Below are 22,091 nucleotides of genomic sequence, written 5' to 3' on the forward strand. Positions count from 1 at the left end.
ACATGCTGGCATCATTAAGAATCACAATGCCTTCTTCCTTTTAATCTCTTAAAGCACTTCTTGATTAGTCCCCTTCTTAAGGAAAAAAACAATTTCAGAAGACTTCTGATAGTAAAGTGTCAGTGATGTCAAAAGCACTTAGTACCATGAAACGGGAAACCAAGTAGTCACATATCAGGAGATAGAGAGATTTGTATTTACAAAGCTCCCTGAGCTACTGAATAAAAAGTCAAAGCACATCAGGAGTACACAAAGATCTGCACTTTTCGTGCGATTCATTTTATAAAAATCAAAATTTATTGTTCATTTCCTATGTGCCAAAAACCAAACAAGAATTTTCAGATATCTAATTGAATCTTCAAAAACACCTATAAAATAGATATTATTATTATCATCATGATATTACAGATAAGAAAATTGAAAGTTAGAAATGTAACTTTATGAAGGTCATATGGATACTAATTGGTAGAACTAAGATTTGAATCAAGGTTTATGTGACTCCAAAGTCCATCCTCTTGGCTTATACATTATAGCAGTTCTATAAAAGGCAAGTCATTTGCTCACCTATTCTATTCCCAAAACTCTCTTTCAATCAATTTTATGAGGAGTCTTTTTAAACCCACAGTTATTATCCAGGTAAGTTTGAGGAACTTTCAGCTGCCACCCTGCTGCAACTTAAATAATTTCCTAAGTCTCTATTATGACTGCTGCCCCATTGCAGAAAATAAAACAGGAAAAACTTCTAGAAATTAGAATTCTCGTTTTATTGAAATATCACACAGAACAACGTGATGAGAGAATGACTAAGGAGCAATTGCCTTTGCTCTTCTGGATTCCGTGGTGGGAACTAACTTTGGATCCTTATCCTGCAGGATCCCCTGCTATATCGACTTGCCTAATACTCCACTAGATCAAGGTGAAGTGACTCACTAAAAGAGACTGTCAGGGTCTGGGCATTACCAGGTAGTTTCTGAATGGTAATCAACAAACCGATTTTGCTATTGATAGAAGATTGCAGGATGGGGACATGTAGAAATTTGCAAGGTTTAAATACATCTGATTTTAAGGTTTATGGTCTTCAGTTTCACAAATCATCTTTCTAGTACAGCAATTTATAATATCAACTCTATAATACTGGCTGTTGCAATAGTAGATCAATGATAATATTAAGGGATGATGAGACTATTCCAGTTCACAAGTATGCTGTACTGGAAAGAGAACATGTTTGAGGCCAAAAGATCTGATATTTGGTCCCAGTCAATACGACTTGCATAAACTACTTAAATTTTTTGTTTCATTTCCTAATTAGTAAAACCAAAAGGAAAATATAACACAAAATAAGCTCCAGGGCTTTTTATAAATAAGCTACCAATTTGAAAATGTTCTGTAAACTACAATGTGTTAAATAGTATCACGCACTGCTCTGTTTAAATACAAAATAATGTATGTTTGTATGTCTGTATGTCATATAACATTTTAGGAAGCTTTTAGGACTTACAAAAATCTTGTTAATACATTTAGAAATTTTATTCTCTTTTTAAAAGTCTATTTTCATGTCTCTTTTGAATTTGAGTTTTTCAGATAAAAGATGCCTATTTTATTCTGGTTGAAAGCATGAACAGAATAAACAATGAGCTCTGTGAAGAATGTTCTATGAACCCGTATCAAACTCAAACTCCTGTGTCACTCTGGTATGCCTGATCACGGGATATAATCACGTATTGGTGCAGTGAGCATTTCTGTTTAATAATTAAGATAATTACTGATTTCCTGTGCTGTTTCCATTGCCACTTCATAAGTCATGCATTATTGGTCTTTTAATGTTTTGTTTTCATTGACCACAGACTCTAAATCATTATGTGAGTTACAGACCTTTACAATGCCTAGTGGCATTTGCCACCAGTGACAACAATAATAAATGATGTTGAGCTGAAGCTAGGAGGAATGAAATACAGAAAGTAAAATGATAATAAATAACTGTCACTCCATTACTAAACAGTGCCTGGTTCTAGCACATGTTCGACACAGCAGAGTCTGCATAATCCAAGAACTAAAAAGGCATTTACTCTTTAGTAATAGCAACAACAAAAAAGAAATTCATTTACTCATCTTGTGCTGTGACCCCAAATTCCACACTGAGCATGCATGAGTATTTAAAGAGTTCTCAACAGAATCTCCTTCAATATCTCATAGTATCTTCTCAAAGTGAGAGTGCATGTGAAATGTGCCAAAAGTTATACTCAGTCCAATGGATATGAAATTACAGCAATTATGGCTAGAATGTGACAATGATGTCTCAGATGGATATGAGACTGAAGACATAAATATCATTTTATTTATGTTATGTGAATTATTTAAGTTAATGTGAATAAGGAGCATGGAACACAGATATTAGTATAAAGAATATGGGACTCAAGAATACAAGATATCTGGTAGATATTGTAAAACCTATCTAAATATAATGCTGGTTCTTGTTGAGTGATTTGGGTGAGGACCAAATTTGAGCTATCCTTTTCCTTGGCCATCTGTCTCATAAACTTAATTTACGAGAGTAGAATCTGTTGTAATAAACTCACAAGGCAGATATAATGTAAGGGGTGTTATTGGTATCAAATCTTCTACAATATAAAATAATTTCTCTTCAAAATATAAAGGAAAATTTGTGTCTTCCCCTTGTCAGACAGCTACGACACCCTTTGCTCTGTCCTCTTTCTCATTCCATTAATGCCACATCAGGTTTATTGCTCTGGTGGCAGTCTATCTGCTGTTTAGTAAAGGACTTTTCCTAACTTTATTTCCTAAGTAAATTGACATGTGGCAATCACAGAAGGTCTCCGAGGATTATGTCTGAAGACATAATCCTCTTAACAGACAAGTTACATAAATCTGAGCCTTAGTGATCTTATTCGTAAAACTGGAATAATATTAATATAGCAAAGTTAATGTGAAATTTAAGTAAATGGTATATGTGGAGTAATTTTCTTTTATTATTTTCTTCCAAAAAGCAGAGTCTGAGATTGGAACGTAGTTTGGGAAATAGATATTAGAAAACAGAACTGGGAGCCTGGGAAGAACGAATCAAGAAAGAAAGGAGAGCCAGTCTAAAGACACAGTATCAACATGGTTACACTTGATCCTCCTCGGGACCCTTTCAGGTTCCATGGAAAATGCATTTCCAAATTGTCTATCTTAGAAATAGAATAGGACTATTGGTCAAGAGTCACTCTATGTGGGGGTCACGCTTCATATGAAGTTGTATACGTGTTATCATCACTGAGCAGTTACCAGACGAATTCCACATAGCAGTTGCTAGGGAGCCCCAATGCAGGAAGTGAATAAAATCCAACCTATTTAGGATTTATGCAGAGGAGATTTGTAAGAGCAGAGAATAGCCAGGTTGAATATAATGTTGCCACCAGTAGATTTCACGATTTCGTGGTCACGATCTATCTTGTCACTAAACAGTGGTGAGGTTTTCACCCAGCGGCATATTCCGAAGGAACTGGATTGTCTGAGAACTGTGCACAGCAGAACACTGACGCAAGATACAGAGCAGTTTCAGGGTAATTTCCACAACATTAGGAGCGGTGGCCTCTATGAAAGATCCTTAAGATTCAGAACCACAGAGATAATCAAGTTTGTAACCTATAATGGGCAGCCAGTCATCTAGCTGGCCTGGCCTATACTTTGGACCAAGAACAAAAATACAAATGAAAATAGTAGTAATATTAAGTTTACCACCTTATCATATAATGTGGAAGTTTTTGAAACACTTCCATATGCATTATCTTATTTGAAGTTACCAATGATGCTGTGAGAAACTATGGTATTATTCATCTCATTTTTCAAATGAATAAATTTGGTTTTCTAACCAAGTCTTCATCGTCTACAAGTTCTAAGCCAGAATAAAAACTGAGGTGTGTTTATCCTAATTCTGGCATTCTAAAAAGAGCCTTAATTTTAATAAAATTTCCTTTGGTCAATTACTTTGTAAGCCTTGACACCTACGCTTCACCTTCAGTGACATCAGCCTGAATGAACCAGGCACCCACTTCCCTGAAAGCATGAGCAAAGCTTACCTTTAGCAAAATGTGTTTCCAATTCAATTTCCATTCATAAGATGTGATCTCTACCAATGATGCCAACTAGATTTGATGGAAACTAAATCCAGATGCTGTGTGACCCTAGACAGTTTTCAACACAAATTGGCTACTAGAGGACTGACAAATAACCCGAATAATCTGTAAGAAACTCAAGAAAGTAGCATTTCCCAATATATCACCAAATACTATCTATCTAGCTATGTAATAATGGTGTCTACTTGGAGAACTTTTTTTTCTGCACTAAAATGAAATATTCATATTACCAAAATTTGAGATAAACAATGTTTCTGATAAAACATAGGTTTTATTTTCTTGGCTGATAAATATTATTTCTAGGCAATCTGAATGTCTGCAAACATGGAACTTTCCCAAATTTATCTTTTCCCATATTATGTTTCACCATATTTCCTGTATTTTATAGTAAATCGAAAATACTTAGCACACTGTAAAAACAAATATGTAAATTCAAGATATTATTGTTAATAAAAAGATAGAGTTAAGTTCTAATGAGATAGCTTTTTTAACATACATTTCACAGGTATGAAAGTAGATAAACAGAAGCAAACTATTTTACATAATATGTTGTGGGATTTTTAAAAAGGCAATCCAAAAGAATAGTAGAAACAGAATCTAACTCTCTGCATCTGTTTAAAATTAGATGTTTTTCAGTGTATTCACTTATTTTCCATTCTTAGGAAATAGAAATCCAAAGGATTATAGGTAAAATACCCAGGCACTGGGTGGGAGTAAAGTAAAGTACAATATCTCAGAGTAATTCAGAAATCAGAATGAACATATTTGGAGTTGTGTGTGATAGTGGTGGTCATGGTGGTGGTGGAGGTGGCAGTGGTGGTGGTGGTGGTGATGTGTGTGTGTGTGTTTTTGGGGGCAGGCACAGGAGAAGTTATTGTTGAGAAAGAAAAGTAGATTATTGACTCAGATGAGTTTTCTTTTCCACTAGAATTTCGGAGTATATTTACAACTTCTTCGTTTCTTTTTTCTACTCTAAGCAAACATGTACATATTTCACTTTTATATTCCCATGACTCCTATAAAGATCAAAAGCAGTATGGAGTGATTCAGTACATGACCTGAAATGGACTTACTGTGAGCTCTCAAGATAGAGGAAATAATTCCTCTCATGTGGTTTCCCTTGATGCTAAGGCTTTTCTCCATGTGCTTCACAGAACTAGCTCCAGATCCAGGAGTCCCACCTGTTAGAGGTTGCCTAGATTGACAAAGGGAGGGCACAGCCTTCAATGACACAGTAATGCTTCTCCCACTAGGGGAAGTGACATACCCTATCAGTTTTCCCTTCGGTCTGAATGCTGGTGTGACTGCGGACCTCATGTTCCTCTTCAAGGTCAGAAACATCCTCCAGTTCCTCTGGGGTCTATAGAAAGAAAGCAAAAACATTGCCAGTGGGAATGTAAAAGCATTTCTTCTTTGGAAAACAACATGGCAGTACCTTAAAAGCGTAATCCTAGTGTTACCATATGACCCAGCAATTTCACTCCCAGTTGTATATTCAAGAGAAACGAAGGCATATCTCCACACAAATATGTATACACAAATGTTCACAGGAGCATCAGTCATGATAGCTAACAAATGGAAACCAAATGTATACCTACTCACGAATGGATAAACAAAATATGTACATGTGTACAATGGAATATAGTTTGGCCACAAAAAGGAGCAAACTACTGACACACACCACAACACAGGTGACCCTTGGAAACAACATCCTAAGTGAAGGGAGCCAGCCACAAAAGGCCATATATTGTATGATCCCATTTACATGAAGAGTCTACAACAGGCAAATCTACAGAGATAGAGATTTAATTACTGGTTCTAGGTGCTAGGGGAAAGGGGAAATGGGCAATGACAATTGATGGGTATGTGGTTTCTCTTTGAGATGATAACAATGTTGTGCAGTTAGATAGTAGGAATGATCACAAACCCTTCCGAATATACTAAAAAACACTGAGTTTTATCCTTTAAAATGGTGAGTTTTTATGGTATATGAATTATATCCCAATAAATTGTGAGAGAAAAAGAAAGCAAAAAAATGATCACAAGGAAAATTTTATTTCAGCAAATAGCAATTTGGCTACCCACTATGTTATGTGGTTACTGCAAACTAAGATGCTTACAGTTGATAAATGCATTAGATAATTATCATTAAAAACATATATCATCAAAATGCCACCAGAAATTATCAAGAAATTAAAATTTTAGGGACTTAATAAATAATTTAACTTGAAATTCAGTGTCTTTTATGAAGAGTTAGCTAACTTCCATTGCTTCTTTCAATTTCAGCTTAAATACCTCTTTCTCAGGGAGGTGTCTTGCTTAGGAATCCTCTAGACTGGGCTGGATTCTCTGCCAAGTGTTTCCTAGCCCCCTCTACTTTAACTGCCATCATGATCATCATACTTTAATATATCGTTGCTGAATTAGGCAGCTAATTGTTGAACTGTCTATTCTGTGAGGCAAGGACATGCCTTCCTTGTCATTTTTGCAAATACAGGTCAAAGTACTTAACAAGAATTAGCCTAGTATTTGTTTCAGTGCACAAGGTCTCAATATTTTTTTTTTATTTCAATAGCTTTGGGGATACAAGTAGGTTTTGGTTACACAGATGAATTGCATAGATGTGAAGTCTGAGATTTTAGTGGGCCCTTCATCCAAGTAGTGTACACTGTACCCAATATGTAGTTTTTTATTCCTGACCTCTCTCCCGTCCTCCCTGCTTCTGAGTCTCCAATGTCTATTATTCCACTCTATATGATTCCTTTGCTACAAAATCCTGGTGACAAACCCAGAAAATAGGTATTTAGGTTTCATAGAAAACAACCAAAAATGAAGTAGAAGATGTCCTTGGGTCTGTATCTTTCATGCACATACGGTTGTTGAAGACTGGAAAGGGGCAGATCCTGTCTCCTTAGACTAGCTCTGATTTGCCTTAAATCTTGCTTTATACACAGACATTCTGTTTATTTTCAGGGTTGCCAAGAGCCTTTCATCTCTTGGGAGCACTCCAGAGATGGGGACATTCGATGACTAGCTCATATTATAGAGCAAAACTACCAATTTCCTATTCATTAATGGCTTCAGATTCTTTCTCATCTCATAGATCTTTAACCAGCACTTTCTTTGTTCTCACACACTTGCACTGAGCAATACCCATCCCTTTACAGAGGAGCATTTTGCACTTATTTCAACCAATTCCTATCAGATATTAACATTTCCCCTCTTACCAAAGCCTTCAATGTGCTATTTTTAATCTATATGTTGATCTCTTTGCAATCCTTCTTTGCTGCAACTACGTGCAGCTATTATCTTACAACAATTTATTCTTTCTTCTTAGGTATTAATAGCATGAATTCATTACTATGTAATTTCTATACAATCATATATCTCATTATTAGTCATTTTGTATATTCTTTTCACAGTATTCTTGAGGAAGCATCTTTGCAATTTCCCTCATTGTTATATCAATATTTGAACAAATTCAGTTAATCAAATTCTCTTTCTTGTGCCCTGTTGTTTTGCAGCTGAAGGTTGTCTGGTGTCCCCACTGTGATCTGTTTCTTATAAATGTCTCTTGTTTATTATTTGGGTTACATCCTATCATTCAATGACAAATAACTTCATCATCCACTCCAATTGTTTATTCAACCCCCAAAATAAAGTAACAAACTAAGAACCATTGCTGCTATCAGAAGTCAAAAGTGCCATTTTTGTTGGGGATGCTGTAGGAAGAAATAAGCCTACCATTTACGCCCACATACTTCTGTGCTTTTCTTTGTGTTTAACACGGGACTAATAGTTTTCTTGCAAAGCTACAAAAACTGACCTTTTCTTTTCATGAACAAAATCAGTGGGAGAGTGTTCAAAACACTTGCTGACAGCATTTCACATTTTTTAAGGCATGGTGTTGCATGGTACTGTGAAAATAAATGGTTAAACACAACATGCTACAATTTAAGTGGAAACTAAGAAAGAGATAGGAGTACTCTAATAATTTTGAGGGCAATATATTAACTCCTCCAGTACTAAAGACAAAAAACAGAAACAGCAAATATCCCAGCACTTTGGGAGGTCAAGGCGGGTGGACCATCTGAGGTCGGGAGTTTGAAACCAGCCTGACCAAAATGGAGAAACCCTGTTCCTACTAAAAATACAAAATTAGCCAGGAGTGGTGGCACAGGCCTGTAATCCCAGCTACTCGGGAGGCTGAGGCAAGAGAATCGCTTGAACCCAGGAGGGGGAGGCTGCAGTGAGCTGAGATCATGCCATTGCACTCCAGCCGGGGCAACAAGAGCAAAATTCCATTTCAAAAAAAAAGAAAAGAAAAGAAAGGGGGAGAGGAGGGATGACAGAGTACCCTGGATCATGCATTCTTAAAATAGTCTGCTTCTACCTATCTGGTAAACATCTGCAAGTTTTGTTGTGTGTGCGTGTGTGTGTGTGTGTGTGTGTGTGTGTGTGTGTGTGTGTGTATGTTTCTAATCAATTTCCATTCTGTGAAAGATTAACCATCTTAGAGGCAGTGTTATATATTAGAAAGGCCCTATAATATTGAGTAATCCAGACCGAATCTGAGTTCTGGTCCTCTAATGAGTGATTATGGGACCTTGGGCAATATGTGTTCTCTTTTAAAGTTTGGTTCCCTCTGAATAAAATTTGGATAATAATACCTAATTCCAAAGGTTGTTGTGAGGCTCAATTGTACTAAGATGCTTTGGGTAAGAGCTTAGCCCATAGACATAGCTGGGTTGTGGCAAAAGTTTATTTCTGTTTGTTGCTTTTCCTCTTCTTTCTCCACTATTCTATACCTCATCCCAATATAACCCTTTATATTTTTATTAAATATTTATATAAATTTATCCAAATTTTAATCACTTTTATTCCAAATTTAATAATTTTAATCCATTTTAATCCAAATATATTTTTGAATTGGGACTTTGGATAAGCCACCAATGTTTCTGTACTTTGGATTCTACACAGACATTATTTTGGGTTGACATGGTACTTTTACTAGTTGTCTCTAGTTACAGTTACCTGAGTTTGATTATCTAAATGTCATTGTTCTAAACAGTGTTTGATATAATTCCCCCTGCACTGCTTCCTTCTAAACTCCATGTAAGAGATCTCTTTTAATTGGACTTTAATCATGTCTAAGAGTGAAATTATCTCTTAAACTGATCTTAGCAAAGATTCACTCTAGCATGATTCTCAGGGATGATAGAAATAATTTGTCTTCTTTAAGCTGGGCTGTCTCTAAACCAGACCAAGATGAAGGGAGCCCTTTTTTTTTTTTTCAGAAAAAGTGTTAATCAATGCAGATATTAATGTTATTTCTCAAGTCAAAATGTGAAAATATATTTCCTATCTTCCTATTTTACCTCTGGCTTATTATGGAGTCTTCCTTAGGCAGCCCAAAAGTGATTTGGAATAGGCTTAGTTTCTTCACCTGTAAAATAGCATAAATACTACCTAATTTTTAGGGTTATTGTAAAGATAAAACAACATGATGGACATTATTCAGTGACTAGGAAATACTAAATTATTAATGTTATTTATTAATATTAAGACTAAATTATTAATATTGTTTATGCTTATTATAGATTATCATTACTGTTGTTATCTCACTTGATTCATGCAAAAGAGGCCAAAGACAAGTATAGAAGTTGAAGTTGAAAACATTCAGGCTGAGGTATTTACATAAAAGCCAGGGCAGCAATAACATAGTAGTAAAACATTAAGACTTCAGGGTCACAGTAAATTTCATATATGTGTGTGTGTGTTTATGTGTGTATATATATATAAATATATATATATCCTTTTTTCCACGAGGGGTCCAATCCTTTCTATTGACATTATCTCATTAATTCCTTCAGCATCCCTAATGAAACAGGTGGCCTTCTTACAACTAAAAATTCACTTGCACAGACTTTATAAATATTTAATATTAAAATACAAAAAAGATACTTGCAGTTGCTAAATTTCAAAGAAGAAACAGGAAGAAAATAAAGAAGAAATAAAAAGAATTACAAATACTCTGGAAAACAGGAGTCATGCTTGGTTTCTTCTCAGAATTGTGTTTGATCTAAATCATTCACATGATTTATTATAAATATCATTCACTGGCTAGCTTTCACTGACTTACTACAATCAAATAACTGCCATAGTCATGTCAGAAGTGGTCTCACACTCAGAGAATCTCTTAGGAAACACGCTATGAATGTCCATCCCAAGCAGGAGGCTAATGTCACATGTTCAGTGATTTCATTCTAGCTGAGGTGGTAACGTAGGATGATTTTGCAATGTCAGAATGGAGAGTTCAGAATTAAAACATATTTTAAAAATAAAAATACATCAATGACCCAATGCCAAATTAAAGAAAATTAAGACATGTCCCTTGTTGAACACACACATACGAACACACACACACAAACACACACTAAAGTTCCTGCCCCACACCTTTGACCATGAGACTGGCACTCTACCTTATAAATATTCGAGAAACTAGTGACATTTCTGTTACACTGACCCCTTTTCTCCTCAAACATGTCCCACTTGTCAGTAGTTTCCAAGTCAGTTTTAAGGCTCTTTGTGTCTTTCTATTTACCCCTTCTTGCAGACTGGATCTTTCTCAGCATGGGAGCTCAGATGCTCTCTACTCAGAGAAGTCTCCCCTGGCCAGTCTGACTAAAGTTAACCATTTTCCCCTTGCATTTATTTCTTATATTAGTCTGTATATTTTCTTTAGGTCCTTTTTCATGATTTTCACCTAAAATTATATTTTTTCTTCATTATTTTTGGCAGGTGGGACTTTTTTTGGCAGGTGGGATATATTTTTGGTCTTACCCCTGCTAGAATGTAACTTACATGAAAATATGGATGTTGTTTGTCTCGTTTTCCACTCTGAGGACATGAAATGGCACATAGTATGTGGTCAATTTTTCTATTTCCTAGCTGAATAAAGGAACAAATAATTTAATTACTGGCAAGCTTTTGTTATTGATCAATTTCATGTGAAAACCATGGGACCATTTTTGAGCTGTGGAGAATGTTTACTCCTTTGCTTTCTGTCTTTAGTAAGTATTGAATCAATAATTCCTAGGCTAAAGAAAAGTATGTGCAAAGATTCCTCAATTAAAAAAAAAAATCATGTGGAAACTAGAGATGAGATTTCATGTAGAGAAAGGTTTTCCATAAGCTCAGAAGAGATTCTCAGATGTGGAGGACTAAAACATTTATGATTCCATAATCAGTAGCAACTTGCCCTACTCCTTGACAATCCAATATGGATTATAAAAAGACTTCAGAGAAAATGTCATCCAGTAAACCCAGATCATTGTTTCAAGTCTCACCACAGCCCCGTGCCACAAACTTGTCACAGAAACAGTGGTAGACCTGAAAGGGTTACATGAGCTGGGACAATGGACGTCTCATTGGCAACGAGCGCGGGTAAATGACAGTCATCAGTGAGATTTCCTGATGTTTTGATGCAGCCCAAGCCTCCAGAGACAGACTTAGCCTTAAGAGAAGGGTTTCTCAGTCTTAGCATTGTTGACGTCTTCGTCTGAATAACTCCAGTTTTGAGAATCTCGTTTGTGTATTGTAAGAAGTTTAGCACCAACCCTAGTTTCTATCTACCACACACAGGACCCTCTCAAGTCATGAGATATAATTAAATATGTTTCCAGACATTACCAAATATCCCCTGGAAATTTGAGGGCATAGGAATCACCCATTTGAGAACCACTGCTCAAGAGTTTTGGCTCACTTGGCCCAACATAGGCAGCAGGAGTAAGGGAAGGCCCAAGAATGACTATATTTAAATTTCCCATAAGCCACATTAAAAACTAAATTTACTTGCAAATAAGTATGTAAACTGAAAGTCATATTCCATATAATAACATTATGATAGCATTATGTTTACGAGACAAAAGAGGGAAGACATTTTAGTCTTAACCAGACTACTGGAAGAAGATATCAGAAAATGTATGAAAACAAAATTAAAATCTCATTTGCAGACTTTTTAAAATTTATTTTTTAATTTTTAATTGATAATAATTGTATATATTATTTATTTATGTAGCGTACTGTGATGTTTATAACAGTATATGTTTACATTATGAAATGATTAAATTCTAATTAGCAAATCTATCTCCTCACTTATGTATCATATTTTTGTGGTGAAAACAATATACAAAAAGGTCTGGGTGTGGTGGCTTATGCCTGTAATCTCAACACTTTGGGAGGCCAAGGTGAGTGGATCACCTGAGGTCAGCCGTTCAAGACCAGCCTGGCCAACATGGTGAAACCCTGTCTCTACTAAAAATCCAAAAATTTGCAGGGTGTGGTTTTGTGTGCCTGTAATCCCAGCTACTCGGGAGGCTGAGGCAAGGGAATCATTTGAACCTGGGAGGCAGAGGTTGCAGTGAGCCAATAGGATCATGCCACTGCACTGCAGCCTGGGTGACAGAACGGGACTCTGTCTAAAAAAAACCCAAAAAAATAAAAATAAAAAAATTCTAATCAATATGCCTAAGAGATATCTGCATTTTCATGTTCACAGTAGCTAAGAGATGGAAGCAACCTAGGTGTCTATCATTGGATGAATGAATAAAGAAAATGTGAGCTCTCTCTCTCCACATATATACACACAAACATATACATACAGTGAGATAATATTTAGCCTTAAAAAAGGAAGTTCTATCATTTGTTTGTCATCTTAATACCAGAATTTAATAAGCTGCTTTCATTCTGCTGAACTTGTTTTTATCTTTTATTCATAATAAGATTATCTAAAGATATCCAGTGCTAATCTAAGTTTGCTTGATTAACTTAACTCAAGTTAACTCAACTAACATATTCAATTGTCTTACGTATACAGTCATGTTGCTTAACAATCAGGACACATCCTGAGAAATGTGGCATCATGTGAATTTGTCACTGAGCAAATATCATAGAGTATACTCAAACAAACCTAGATGGTATAACCTACTACACACCTAGGTTATATGGTAAAACCCATTGTTCCTAAGCTACAAACCTGTATGTCATGTTACTGTACTGAATACTATAGGCAACTGTAACACAGTGGTAAATATTTGTGTATCTAAACATATTTAAACATAGAAAAGGTAAGGTGTTGTGTCACGATGTTAAGATGGCTATGGCATCTGATATGGTTTGGATTTGTGTCCCCGACAAAATCTCATGTTGAATTATAATCCCCAGTGTTGAGGGAGGGACCTGGTGGGAGGTGATTGGATTATTGGGGCAGACTTCCTCCTTGATCCTCTCATGACAGTGAGTGAGTTTTCACAAGATCTATTTAAAAGTGTATAGCATCTCCTCCTCGACTCTCTTCTTTTACCTCCTGCCCTGTAGATGTGCCTGCTTCCCTTTCACCTTCTGCCATGATTGTAAGTTTCCTGAGGCCCCTCCAGTCATGCTTCCTGTACAACCTGTGAAACTGTGTGCCAATCAAAACTCTTTTATTTATAAATTACCCAGTCTCAGGTAGTTCTTTATAGTAAAGTGAGAACAAATAATACAATGTCATTAGGTGATAGGAATTTTGGGTTCCATTATAGTCTTCTTAAGGGACCATTGTCCTATATGCAGTCCATCACTGAATGAAACATTGTCATGTGGGGCATGACTGTATGTAGACACAAACTATTATGCTAGATACTGGGAATCTTGAAGTAAATAAAACACAGTCCTTGCCCTCAAGGGAGATAAAGGGTAAGAATATTAGATGGAGATGATAGATATTCCATAGAGTTAAATGATTTGAGGCTGAAGTTGAGTGGTTAGAAGTGAAAAAATTTCCTGGGATGTGTCAGGCAGAAGAGGGGAATGAGTGTAAAGCATCTGAGGAAAAACTGGGAAGATATTTCTTATATCATCAGAAAGCTGGTAGGTTTGTGTTATGGTGGAATATTAATGGAACTTGAAGTTAGGATGCTTGGGTATCCTAACTAAATTAGTTGTTTTTTGTTAGGCAAATCTCAGAATTTTCCTATGCTTAAATTCCTTGACCTTTAAAATGAAGATGAGAAGTAAGTAAAATTGGTAATTTTTGTAAATCCTTTGAATTTTCAGTTTTTATGATTTGATGCTTAAACTGAAAACATAATAAGGCTACAACAAACATTAGGCTGGATCAAGCATCTCCTCGATACTGAGAGATCTCAATGCTAGTGAAGATTTGGTAAATCTGCTGAGTAAAGTTGATTGAAACATAGTCCACTCTAATTCATCATATCAACTCAAAATAGGGCTCATCTCCTGAATACACATATCATTCTGTTATAGCCACCAGAGGGAGAAGGCATCTAGTAGTATTCTCAGTTTTATAACCCAAGTGTCTAACAGTGCCTGGCACACAGTCAGTGCTCAGTAAATAGATATTTTATTGAGTGAATGCAACAGAAGAATAAATGAAGATGTAAATAAAACATATGTCTCTACTTGTCAAAATCAAGAATTAGTGACTTTTCTTCTTACAATCTTTTAAAATATAATTCAAAACTGCCTCCAGGAACCAGTGGCATCCCTCTATTTTGTTATTATTGTTCTTTACAGTATCATTATCATTATTGTATAACATTTAATATGAAATCTACCCTCTTAACAAATTTTAAGTGAATAATACAGTACTACTAAGTATAGGCACAATGCTGTATAGCAGGATATTTATTTATTTGCCTTGCATAATTGAAATTTCATACCTTTGGAGCAGCAACTCCTCATTTCCCCTCCCCTCAGCTCGACAACTACCATTCTGCTCATTGTTCCTAGGAGTGTAAAAATTTTGGATACTTTATATAAGGCAAATCATGCAGTATTTGCCGTTCTGCTAATGACTTCCTTCACTTCAAATAATGTCCCCCAGGTTAACCCTTGCTGTTGTATATGACTGATTTCCTTTCTTTTTAAGGCTGAATTGTATTCCATCTTATAAGTTGATCACGTTTCAGTTACCCATTTATCTGTCAATGGACATTTAGATTATTTTCATATCTTGACTATTGTGAATAATGCTGAAATAAACATGGGAGTCCAGATATCTCTTTGAGATCCTGATTTCAATTGTTTGGGACATATAACCAGAAGTAGTTTTGCTGGATCATATAGTAGTTCTGTTTTTAATTTTGAGAAATCTCCATACTATTTTTTATAGCAGTTGTACCATTCTATATCCCCATCAACAGAGTACCAGGGCTCCAAATTCTTCATATACTCACCAACACTTATCTTTTTTGTGACTGTTGATAATAGGCATCCTAAGACATGTGAAGTGATGTCTCATTATGTGTTTTTCTTTTTTCATTTCCATGATAATTAGTGAGTTGAGCATTTTTTTCCACACACTTGTTGGCAATTTGTATGTCTTCTTTGGAGAAATGCATATTCATGTCCTTTCCCCATTTTTAAGTTGGGTTATTTAATTTTATGGTACTGAGTTGAGTTTCTTATGAGTTTTGAATATTAACTCCTCATGAGATTTATGGCTTATAAATACTTTCTTCCATTCCATAGATTGCCTTTTCATTTTGTTGATTGTCTCCTTTGCCGTGCAGATACGATTTAGTTTGATGTAATAATGTCTATTTTTGCTTTTGTTGTTTGTGCTTTTGGTCAAAAAACTCATTTTTAAGACCAACATCATAAAGCTTTTCCCTCATGATTTCTTCTAGGGGTTTTACAGTTTCAGGTCTCAGGTTTAAATCTTTAACTTATTTTTATTTTATTTTGTGTATGGTGTACAATAAGGATCTAATTTCATTCTTTTGCATGTGGATATTCAACACCATTTGTTGAAGAGACTATCCTTTCCCCACGGGGTATTCTTCACACCCTTTTTGAAGCTCAGCTGACTGTGAACTTAGGTTTATTTCTGAGCTCTCTATTCTCTTCCATTGGTCTATAGCTCTGCATTTATGCCAGTACCATACTGTTTTAATTATGTAGATCTATAATATATTTTGAAATCAAATAGTATGATGCCTCCAGCTTTGTTCTTCTTTCTCAAGATTGCTTTAACTATTCAGAGTCTTCTGTAGTTCTAAGTGAATTTTAGAATTGTTTATAAAAAGCCTAGAGCTAATATGATAGTGAAAAACTGAAAGCTTTGTCTCTAAGATCAGAAGCAAAGCAAGGATGTCCATTCTTTTTACTTCTATTCAACATAGAACTGGAAATCCTAACCAGAGCAGTTAGGCAAGAAAAAGAAATGAAAGGCACACATATCAGAAAGGAAGAATAAAATTATCTCTGTTTGCAGGTAATATTATATGTAGAAATCTAAAAATTTCACCAAAATACTGTTAGATCTCACAATTTAGTAAAGTTGCACAATACAAAAGCAACATAATCAGTTGTGTTTCTACACAATAACAACAAATTATAAAAAAATTAATAGTCCCACTTGCAATGTTATCAGAAAAATTAAAATATTTTAAAGTAAGCTTAACCAAGGAGATAAAAGACTTGAACACTGAAAACTATAAAACATTGTCGGATGGGCGCGGTGGCTCATGCCTGTAATCCCAGCACTTTGGGAGGCCGAGACGGGCAGATCACGAGGTCAGACGACTGAGACCGTCCTGGCTAACACGGTGAAACCGTGTCTCTACCAAAAATACACAAAAAATTAGCCAGGTGTGGTGGCAGGCGCCTGTAGTCCCAGCTACTCGGGAGGCTGAGGCAGGAGAATGTTCATATTATTCAAAGTGATTTAATGCAATTCTTATCAAAATTCAAATGATGTTTTATTCCAAAACAGAATATAAATCCCTTTATGTCTGATAAACCATTTTTCCCTTTTCCAACATGTTAAGAATATGAGAGGCAGGTGGATCACGAAGTCGGGAGTTCAAGACCAGCCTGGCCAATATGGTGAAACCTTGTCTCTACTAAAAAATACAAAAATTAGCCAAGTGTGATGGTGGATGCCCGCAGTCCCAGCTACTCAGGAGGCCGAGGCAGGAGAATTGCTTGAACCCGGGAGGTGGAGGTTGCAGTGAGCAGAGATTGCACCACTGTACTCCAGCCCGGGCAACAGAGTGAGATTCCGTCAAAAGACAAACACAAAAAGAATATGAATTATTCCATAGGATAAAACTAAGAAGTCTAGGTGAGTATTTGACCTCACTACAATAATTGAAATACAGTTTGACAAATTTAAGTTGCAGAATGCAAAAATATATGCTAAAGTAAAAGGAAAAAATATGTCTATAATGTACGAAAGGGTATGATGAAACGTGTAGCCAAATAGGACACTGTGAGCACATAAATCTTAAGTATACAGAGTATTGCTGTCAGAGGAGACACAACCCTGAGCCTTAGTTGTTCATCTATTTTCTAAGAAGCAAGTTTCTATTAGATCACTATCTAGAAAGCTACCCAGGCCAGCAAGCATCAAGTATCTAAATGTTTGATGCCTTATGGTTGAATTCGAATCATAATGATTATCACAGGGAATAATCATAATTGCTCAAGTTTATATAAGGACTTTCTATGACTCAATAATAATAGAATCACATGGGGTAAATCATATTACAGCGTCAATCATTCTTTCTACCAGGAGGCTTGGGAGCAGGCATTCCTCTGCTCCTAAGATGTCAATGATGCTAATAACAGCAGAAAAGCATACAGCAAATCAGCAAGTGGGTCATGAATTAAAGTGACATTATCAATATCATTGTACTTATTGAACTACCAGATGACTTGGTGACATAGCTCTGATTCCCAGAGCTGCATGTCTAATTCAAGAAAACTGTCATAAGAAGCATTTGAGCCAGAAATTTCAATAAAGATGGTGAACAACTAATGAAGCCATAAAGAATAAGATTTGGCCAAAAGCTTATTTTTAGAAAGTTCAAATATTAGAACTATCCATACTCAAATCAGGATCTTTGAAATTCTTCTCTTTGAGAACATAAAAGTGAGGTAATCATTTTTAATTAAGATCTTAATATAATTTATTAACAAAAACTGTGCCAGGTTATTCCACATTCATTTTCTCATTTAATCTTAACAATAAAACCTGAGAGGCAAATGTTATCATTTTAATACCACAGCTGAGAAAACTGAGCCTTACAGTTAACAGAACCTGTCCAGTATTATATAGCTAATAAAGGGCTACTTAAAAATCGGGTCCAGTACTTGTTTTGTGAAACATGTGGCTTGATATTTACAAATGCAGTAACTGGACAGTTAAAACTTATAAGTCTAGAAAATAGGCTTTGAACAGTGTGAATATAGTGCTCAGAGAGAAGACAGGCCAGGTATTTAAGGGCTTACAGCAGCACAATACCAGAGAAGTCCTGGAACCCCCTCCTCCCCCTGCCAGATATGATTTCTGGACTTTAACAAACGATGTGTGTGGAGCAAACATGAAGGAGACCCTTCCTCACTGCTTCACTGCTAGCTTGAACCAGGCATTGTCTTTGAAAACACAACTAAAAGAAAGTCCACTTGTTTCCCAGGCTGGTACCCTGGTTCTAAGTTATACTAAGCTTGAGATGAATTCAGTTTTCACCTATAGCATGCATAGAAGTGTGTCAGTGGACCTGCAAAATGTTCCTGAGTTATTCTTTTTTTGTTAATTCTGTTTGAATTAAGCTCTACAAATAAGCACACCTACTAAATGTGCTCTGAGACAGAGCTGTGCGTTTATATCCTATTTCCAAATTAGGAACAGAAAATCTATGGTAAGTGACTTGCAAAAGTTCTCACAACATAATAAAGCCGGAACTATGGTAGAACAGAATATCTAGGATTGAATATCCAGTTTTAAGCTCAAATGGTGCCCTTAATATCTTGTGACCTAAAACAAGAACTTAACTTGTTGAGAACACAGCTTCCTCAGTGGTAAATGAAAGGACTGGACTAATGATTTATAGAAGTTCAGTCATTTTTATTAACTTTAGAATTCTATGGTAGGGTTAGCAAGGTATCAGGAAAGATAATGAATATCTATTTCAGAAAACTTTGAATTGTCAGCATATCCTTTATTCAATAGACTGAAAACAATTTTACATCACCAATCTCTTATAGATTGTTGACTTCTCAAGAAATTAGAAACGGCTTTGCAGGACTATGTAGGATGATGTGAGGGTTCTTCACACACAGCAATTGCTGATGCCATTGACAATTGTGGCAGTACCATCACTCTTGTTGATCTATGTGGGGAGGTGGTAGAAACCATGCAATAATAATAAGAGCAGTAGTGGGAGGGGGGAATGCTAAAAAATGGTGGTGGCTGCAGTAGTAGAAACAGCAGCAGCAGATGGCTAGAAATGCATCCTGACCTTCAACTCTTACGTCTCAATGTCTGATCAAAAATCAGAACACCAGTGCCATGAATATCAGACTTACTCCAATTTATTTTAGTGAGGAAAATCTCACCTTTTTCATCAAACTATAGCCAAATAAACTCCACATATGTGAATTTGGGATCTTATCCTTAGACTAGACAGTAAAAGGGAGTCTATCTAACTTAAAATTTGCTCATTTTTCTTTTCCAAAAATGCTATTCTATAGATATTAAAATATGAGTTTCAGAGAATGTCTAACAGCAGAGAAAATGCACTTGCAATATTGTTAACTGAATATCTGTATTATATATGTGTGTGTAGATGTGTGTATACATGTATATGTGTGTATATATGTATATATGTATGTATATATGTGTATATGTGTGTGTATATACGTGTATATGTATATATGTGTGTGTATATATGTGTTTGTAGATATACATATATAGTCTAATTATTTAAAACTTGTATTGTCCATGCATGTGTGTGAAAAAGAGGAAGATAAAATGAAAAAAAATATATCAGCTGGGTGCAGTGGGTCACACCTGTAATCCCAGTACTTTGGAAGGCTGAAGTGGGCAGATCACGAGGTCAAGAGATGGAGACCATCCTGGCCACCATGGTGAAACCCTGTCTCTACTAAAAATACAAAAATTAGTTGCGCGTGATGGCACATGCCTGTAATCCCAGCTACTCGGGAGGCTGAGGCAGGAGAATCACTTGAACCCAGGAGGTGGAGGTTGCATTTAATCAAGATCACCCCACTGCACTACAGTCTGGGCAACAGAGTGAGGCTCCATCTCAAAAAAAAAAAAAAAGAAAATATATCAACATATTTTATTAATTATCATCTATGGGTTGTAGAATATCATAAGTGACTTTTCCTCTTTTTGTTGATTTTTCTCTAAGTTGTTACAAAACATTTTTCTATCTTTTATCATCAGGAAAAAAACAAGCAATGAGTGTTACAGGAAAATCTGATTAAGGTTTAACGTACCATTTCAAGGACATGTCAGCAATAAAAAAAGGATAAGATTGCAAAATCTGCAGTGGGGTAGTATAGCTGGCCTTGTCACCTTGCAGTAGGTCTATCAACGTTGCATGGCATTTGAAGTTGATGTGGACACAGACAAAATCTTTCCATAGGCAAGAGAAAAATTGCAGTGTATGTCTTTATTATCAGAGCAAATATTAAAGGGAGTGGTGACAGCAAATACAGAGGAGCGTCCCTTACCTCATCCCATGCTATGTCCCTATTTTGTATAGCCTTTTTTGTTCTGTGGATTTGTAAAAGCTGTTACTTCATTATTTTAGGTATTACATCTTCAGTGTCCTGGAAAGTGGTTTTACAAAAATTTCCCATAACAAAGATTTAGAGGGAAAGAGATGTTGTGGTTTGACTTCCCAATGGGGAGTGTGTGTGTGTGTGTGTGTGTGTGTGTGTGTGTGTATTTTTTTTTTAACTGGCACGATGTCTTTTACTTTCAGAAATCGTTAAGCTGCCAGGTATAGAATTAACAATCTTAACCAAATTCATCTAGCTAGATTTGCGAAGTAATCCTAGGCACAGTAATAAAGGAAAAAACTGCCTGCTGTGTTCCAGCCATGGATGTTTTGTAAGGATAAGCAGGATGTCCAAAACTGACACTCCTATTTCACTGATCTAAAAAAAATATGAAAGAAATTACACATTACTGTGGGGGTGTTGCTCCATAAGACAGTAATTCAGATCTATATTAGACTTTTGGACATATTATTCAAGGTTACTGGATTGAAGTTTGCTTTATGGGACAGAAGAATTCCCTACACTGCTAGAATAAAGTAGCTTAAGTTGGCAGCTTATATATAAAATAGAAAACTAGAATGCGACAAAACAAATATCTGGACAACACTAAGGAAGAATTATGCTCTGTATATAAAGAGATTTTTAAGTTCAAAAACTAAAAGGCCTATTTGCAGAAGCAAGTGAATACATCATTGTATAAGATGTAGTCAGATATAAGTGGCTGTGAAACTAGCTCATGGCAAATGCATTATGCTGTTTCTACACAGACTTGTCCTGATTAAAGGAATTAGGACAAGTGAAGAAACAAACTTAATGTGGAAAATCGTTTTTTTAAAAATGCACATGTATTTCTTAACATGTTAAATATTAAATTATATATTAAATATATACATACCATAGAATCTAGTCATTCCACTTGCTAGTATTTACCCAAGAGGAATAGAAACACATATTCACATAGAATTGTACACAAATATTCATAGTAGATTCATTTGTAATATCCCAGCAGTGAGAATAACTCAAATCTTAATCAACAGGTGAATTATTTAACAAATAGTATGTCATATTTAATGAAATATGATTCAGCAATAAAAAGGAATACATTTGATAAAAGCAACAATATTCATGGATCTAAAAATAATTACACTGAGTAAAAGAAGCTAAATACAAACACATACTGTATGTATTAGTCTGCTCTCACACTGCTAAAAAGACCTACCTGAGACTGGGTAATTTATGAAGAAAAGAAGTTTAATCAACTCACAATTCCACAGGCTGTATAAGAGGCATGGCTGGGGAGGCCTCAGGAACCTTACAATCATGACAGAAGGGGAAGGGGAAGCACGTACA

General features: G+C 35.7%; 1 protein-coding gene across 3 annotated transcripts in view; it reads right to left on the bottom strand.

Annotated features, from left to right (window-relative positions):
- CTNNA3 (catenin alpha 3) overlaps window positions 1-22,091 on the bottom strand; it is a 1,783,100-nt gene that overhangs the window by 176,333 nt on the left and 1,584,676 nt on the right. For all 3 annotated transcript variants that reach the window (XM_030941008.1, XM_030941007.1, XM_030941009.1), the window contains exon 14: window positions 5,404-5,496. In XM_030941008.1, coding sequence (XP_030796868.1) covers window positions 5,404-5,496 — 93 coding nt within the window. The remainder of the gene's footprint in view (window positions 1-5,403; window positions 5,497-22,091) is intronic.

The sequence above is a fragment of the Rhinopithecus roxellana genome, chromosome 11 (genome assembly GCF_007565055.1).
Source record: "Rhinopithecus roxellana isolate Shanxi Qingling chromosome 11, ASM756505v1, whole genome shotgun sequence".
Classification (NCBI taxonomy): Eukaryota; Metazoa; Chordata; class Mammalia; order Primates; family Cercopithecidae; genus Rhinopithecus; species Rhinopithecus roxellana.